Source organism: Camelus dromedarius, chromosome 7, assembly GCF_036321535.1.
Source record: "Camelus dromedarius isolate mCamDro1 chromosome 7, mCamDro1.pat, whole genome shotgun sequence".
In the NCBI taxonomy this organism is placed as follows: Eukaryota; Metazoa; Chordata; class Mammalia; order Artiodactyla; family Camelidae; genus Camelus; species Camelus dromedarius.
The window spans coordinates 10113173-10119410 of record NC_087442.1 but is presented as its reverse complement, the minus strand read 5'-3'; the positions used below and the strand labels follow the sequence as shown (position 1 = coordinate 10119410).

General features: G+C 40.9%; 1 protein-coding gene across 5 annotated transcripts in view; it reads right to left on the bottom strand.

Moving 5' to 3' along the window:
• Nucleotides 1-1710: 1710 nt before the first annotated feature.
• Nucleotides 1711-6238, bottom strand: part of TCAF1 (TRPM8 channel associated factor 1) — a 41910-nt gene continuing 37382 nt past the window's right edge. For all 5 annotated transcript variants that reach the window (XM_064487277.1, XM_010999265.3, XM_064487276.1 and 2 more), the window contains one exon: nt 1711-3918. Coding sequence is in view for 4 of the 5 variants with exons in the window: in XM_010999265.3 (XP_010997567.1) it covers nt 3909-3918 (10 nt within the window). In the remaining variant the exon portion in view is untranslated. The remainder of the gene's footprint in view (nt 3919-6238) is intronic.

The following is a 6238-nucleotide window of genomic DNA, read 5'->3' as shown; positions in this document are numbered from 1 at the left end:
CCCCATCCCTTCCCTACCGTGCTTTAGAAGACTGACTCTAATGTTGTGGGTCAATGAAAGAAATCTATTTCAAAAATGGAAGCCAAGTAGGGGGTCCAAAATCTTTGAAAGAGTAAAGAACATAGGAGTGAAGTCATCTTGAAAGAAGGATGTGTTACTTTTGGCAGCAAGAGTCAACAACTAAGTCTGCATCTGATTACCTACTGGCCTGTTAAGTACATATATTAGGTGAGATTGTGACACTGGGTGGGGACAATGATTTACGTATATTAGAGAATGATCTTATGAAAAGGAGACGGGAGGGATTTCCAATAAATACAGCTGTTGAAGATTGGCAGTAAGGCCAATGCTCATTAGAGAGATCCAGTTGGCCTTGGGAGTTAGACAATAGAAGAAAGTAATTTAATGGAGAAGGAGGAGAGCCACCAAGAGACCAGGCACAGCAGGACACAACAAAACTTTAGAAGATGCCCACTAGATAGTTGACTTTTTCTCCCAACTACAGGGGAAAATAGCTGGAAACTATTCTGAAAACTAAACTGAAATGTGGCAAAGAACAAACCGAGGAGAATGGCAGACAGAAATCCTCTGACACCACCTGGTCTCATACATGACTAACACTTAACAAAACTGTCAGATGAATGGGAGTTCATGAAAGCTTACAAGACAGTCTTGAAATGAATAGAGACAAATATCACGTGCTTTCTCAGGAAAGAACACTAGTTGGCGATCTTCATGAACGCCCATTCATTCACTCAGCAGGAGACTGAAAACCCGTGAGGCGGTATACTTAATCAACAGGCACGTGGTGAGATGGGAACAGGCTCTGTTTTCTGCGGAACACGTGTAGCAACAAGAGGAGGGGTGGTGTGTCTGAGTGGTTGGAGGTTAGTGTGGCTAGAACTACAGAGTCGTGGGGGTATGATGAGCCAGGGCACGTCAGGTGGACCCAAGCACTTAAGGGCTTTATAAGCCATTTTAAGGGTCTTGGTTGGACTGTATCTTGGTCAATATGAAGCCACGGAAGGATTTTTATTTGAATTTATTAAAAATTTCTCAAATACATGCACAAGGTAAAAAATTAAATAGTACAGAAGGACTTAAAATGAAAAACATGGTTTCCCACCCCACCCTTTTAACCCTAGTCCCGTACCCTAGACGCAATGCACTTAACAATTTCTATTTTTAGATATTCTGTTAACTAACTTCCTAACATTAAATAATACGTTTGAACAATAATTTCTTGACTTATTAACTTTAGACAATCTTTAATAATTCCCCATTACAAAAGATAAGGATTTAACGTACGCAATTCCCACCTTTCATTTGCCTATCCTTTCCCAAGTTTTTGATAGATGTCATTTTTAATACCTAGGTTGGTTTCATTTATAGTTTTGAACAGTAGCTAATTCTTTAGTTCTTGTCCCATTGACTGTACACTTGATCTTTTCACTTTGAATAGATACGTAATTCTAGTCTTCCTTCCACTCCACCCCCCCACCGCCCCTCCACCTCCGCCCACAACTAATCCTCAATCTCTTCCTGCTTTCTTTTTCCTTGTCAGGATTAACTACTTTGAATTTCATTTCTGAATAAAAAATTAAGCCATTCATATTTTGTCTATAGGCTGATCAGAACACCAAATACCAATAAATAATATCTACATTATTTTGACTTTGTACATACTGTTTACTGAGAGCTAAGTAGAGCTAGGATATTTTCTTCCATACATATCCAGTGTCACGATTCCTGTGTCACTTGAAATGTACCTACCGCCGCTGTCAAATCGAGTCTCTTCTTACATTCTATGAGTATTTTTTGCTGTTGTTGCATAATTGGACCTGAATTTGACGTATTTTTGTTTTGTTTTCTTTTTGTTGACTGAAGAATGTATCTCCTCTGTATTCTCAAACATTCCAGCTTCTCAGTGATACTCCCTATGGTACATAATGCATATTCTCCCCAGGGAGCCCAAGACTGTGTACTCTCATCTGAAATGGGTCTCTTGGATGACTGTCACTCTAGAGTGAGACATCCTGTTGGATGACTGTCACTCTGGAGTAAGCCCATCCTATTGGATGAGTGTCACTCTAGAGTGAGATATCGTGTTGGATGACTGTCACTCTGGAGTAAGCCCGTCTGTTGGATGACTGTCACTCTGGAGTAAGCCCGTTCTGTTGGATGTCACTCTAGAGTGAGACATCCCTGTTGGATGACTGTCACTCTGGAGTAAGCCCATCCTGTTGGATGACTGTCACTCTGGAGTAAGCCCGTTCTGTTGGATGTCACTCTAGAGTGAGACATCCCTGTTGGATGACTGTCACTCTGGAGTAAGCCCATCCTGTTGGATGACTGTAACTCCAGAGTGAGACATCCTGTTGAATGACTGCAACTCTGGAGTGAGACATTTTGGGTGAGGTCCACTGTTTTCTGGATTCCACTTCTTCCTCTTTCCCGATTTTCATCCTCATTTTGCTGGAGAACTTCCTCAAGGTACTTCCTCAGTAAGGGTGCAAAGAAGGTAGACTTTCTGGAAACATGCATGTCAGAAAATTTCTTTCTTTTGACTTGACTCTTGACAGTTTGGCTTGCTGTGGAATTCTGGGTACAAGGATTTTCCATGTGAAGACACTTCTCTATTGGCTCCTAGCATTGTGTTGCTGATGAAAAATCTGCTCCCAGTCTATTTTCATCCCTTTTCAGTTGAGTTAATTATGACCTAGTTTTATTTTCTCTCGGTACTTTCATTGCCTTCTTTATCCTTAATGTTCCAAATTTTCACAAGATTGTGTCTACATGTAGGTTGAATGGGGTCCCCTTAATTTGGAGACATAGTTCTTTCTGTTCAATTCTTTTTCATTTCTTCACCTACATTTTCTGTTCTCTCTTCCAGAAACTCCTAACAGTTAGATATCGATTGTCTATGTCTCTTCCCTCTCTTTATATTTTCTGTTTCTTTTTGCTCTGTTATCTAGGGAGATCAGCTTGACTTTATATTCCAGCCTGTCTCTAAATATTTCACCTTTGGGAAAGTTATTTCACATTAGGGAAAATTATTTCGCCTTAGGGTTCTTATTTTCAGGGTTTCCCCTTCTTTGTAGCATCCTGTTTTTATCTAACAAATACACCTCAGATCTCTCTGATGATATAGTTAGATTTTTAAGTTATCTTTTTTCCATGTTAACTCTGTTTCCCCCAGAGTTTGCTGTAGTTTTCAAATCTCCTGATTCTAATTGGTTATTTTTCTTAGATAATTCTCTCTTGGTTCTTTCCCCAACCCCTGCTCCCAAGGCTCAGTGTCTGGGAATTCCTAGCTGACCATTTGCACTGAAGAATTAGTATGACTGCTGATGTTATATGGGAGTTGCTGTGGGTTCCCTCTGCCACTGTGTGGTCAGTCTGCTTCTCCAGCAAACCCTTCTATGACTAGAAGCACTTGGTTACTTGAGTAACCAAGATCTCAACTGTCAGTACAGAATTAGCTAATGGGCTAGGGGGTTACTTATTTCCACAAAAAGAGAAGTTTTATCTTGGAACACGAACTCCTACCTCGCCTCAGGCAGTTTATTCGATTCCTTTATACAAACAACAATAGACTTTTAACTGAAACCAAGGGTAGATTTCCCGTGTTCTGTGCACAATGGTTTGGGTAGAATGGGATGGGGTTCAATTTCACAATTAATATAATTCTTTAGTAGATAGACTTTTCAGATGCCCAAGTCTCTTTGGGGTTATGTGTTCAGATCAGCTTATTTTCTGTCTGAAAGGGAGCTTCACTCCTTCATTATCACTTCATCCATTTTCTCTCTTCCAGAAATGTGTTGAGATCTTCTTTACTAATAACCAAATCCCTTCAGTTTTGTTGGCTGAGACGTGTCAGTTCTCTTTTATGTTTCTTGACTTCGGTTTCAGTGGGGCCTAGGGAGGGAGGGAAGTAAACTTACATGTTCAGTTCATCATCTTAAATTCAAAGTCCCACTGGAAATTTTTAGACAAGGAGATTGACATGGATAACTTGATATTTTTAAAAGGTCCCCATGGTTGTACTGCTGAAAATGGCTTAAAGAGGGCAAGAATGAATATAAATATTGTTCTAAATGGCTGAGGATCTGATTTCTTTTCTGAAAACTTGCAGTGTCTGGGGCTTTTAGGAGTCAGACACTTTACCAAAATAGCCCATCATTCAAAATCCAGTAAGCTAGCAGGATGCTTTCATGGTGCCCTAGAGGGAAGGACTGAAACTTGAAGAACTTGGAACTCAGAAGACTAAAGGGGTCATCCAGCCCTGTCCACTGGGAAGCATGTCAGGAGCCTGCCTTCAAAAGTCTTCCTTTGAACTGGCATTTGGGATAAACAAAGGACTTCCTGTTCTGATAAAATCAGATGAGGGGCAGCCAAAGTCCTGGCAAGTAGGGACATAAAGGTCCTTCTACTTGCTGGTTGGTTTCTTCACTTACTCATTTATTTGGTTGTTCAAAGCACTGTAGTTACTAACACCTAGTCTGTAATCAGAATGCCTGGGTTCAAATCCCACATCTATCACTTACTAGCAGTAAAGGCTTAGGCAATTTACTCAATCTCTGTAAAATTCAGTTCACTCATTTGTAAAATGGGAGCAGTAAGTTTCCATCCCGTAAGATTCCTGTGAAGATTAAATGTAACAATCTATACTTTGCACACACTCAACAACCCACCAGTTGATAGCAGTTATTTAAATGTTGAATGTTCATTCAGCGCCTATGTTTAAAGTATCCAGATGATAGATGTTTATGAAATAAGGGAAAATAATTCTAGGACTGAGAAATAACATGATAAAAGAATTCAAAGAAAAACACTGTCCAGGTCAAATCTTATTGTCTGTGCATCCACCCAATTCCCAATAAAGGGAAGAAAAAAGTGCATTAAAACAATTAAAATAAGTGAGTAAAGGGAAACTGGGTGGATGTACACAGCAATAATCCTGGAGCCTCAACTCTAGGGGAAACGTCGAAGAAACGAGAGGTTCTGAATAAGATTGGAAGAAAAGTTAAGAAAATCTTTGAATGCACTGTAATTAAATGAAATCTGGGTCGGCGGTATCCAGTTATCTTGTTCCAAAGTAAAGGTTTCTATTTGTGCATGGACTTTTATCTGCCAAACAGCAATAGGAATCTGTGTCACTACGGAAATACAAACGCTGTTACTAAGCCGGATGTCCCTTGTTTGCTAAGGACAAACACTGTCATGCAACTGTCCTGGTTTTTCAAGCAACCTCCACTCTTGACTTAATGAAAGAAGAGATTTTACCTGAAAAAGGGAATTGAAGAAGGAGACCAAACTCTCCAAGTAGGTTTAGAACCCCACTGTGGATTTAGAGACCTTCCTTTAGACCACAGGGCAATGTACCAGAATCTTTTCAGAGTCACTGTATAAAGTGTAGGACGGGACAGGATTACTTCACTGCATCTGTAAATGCCATCTTAAAAGTGCAGTCCTGCTCCAAAACGATATTGAGTTGATCTGATAAAAATAGTGACAGCTGACATCTTCTCAGTACCTACTCACTGACAGGTACTGTTCTAAGCACTTTTAGAGGCACTAAAATTTAATCCTCACAAGAATCCTATGAAACAGATCCCATTTTACAGATTAGGAAATTGAGTCACGGAGAAGTTAAGGAGCTTGCCCGGAGTCATACAACTAATTGGTGAAAGAACCAGGATTTGGATGTGGGGAGTCATCTGTGAGATGATGACCTTAACCCCTGGGCTTTGGGAAGACAACGGGGAGTAGGAAGCTCACTACTCTGGACCAGCATAAAATAAAACCACGCCCTACAGTGCAGGCACGGGAGCCACACAGCTCCTCAGAATTACCAGAGTCTTCATGGCAACCCTGTGAGGCAGGGATCTTAACCCTGACCTCACATACAAAGAAAGGGGAGTTCAGGGACAAAATGACTTTCCTAAGAGCTAACCCTAGTTACAGGCCCTTCCGACTACACCAGACTGCTTTTCAAGCCACCCAAGATACAAAATCTATGAGTTATCAGGGAGCTATCTGAATATCATGGTAAATTTGTGTTTCATTTGGGTTCTATGGTCAGGTCTGGGGGGACATGATTAAAAATAAGAGCCCAGAGAGTCCTCAGGATGTCAAAAGGAGAGCCACCCTCTATGGGCTGTGGCCCTTGATGGTGAACCAAGGGCCATCCTAGAAGCAGGGGCCAACGCTCTCAGCACGGGCCCAGTCCAGGGAC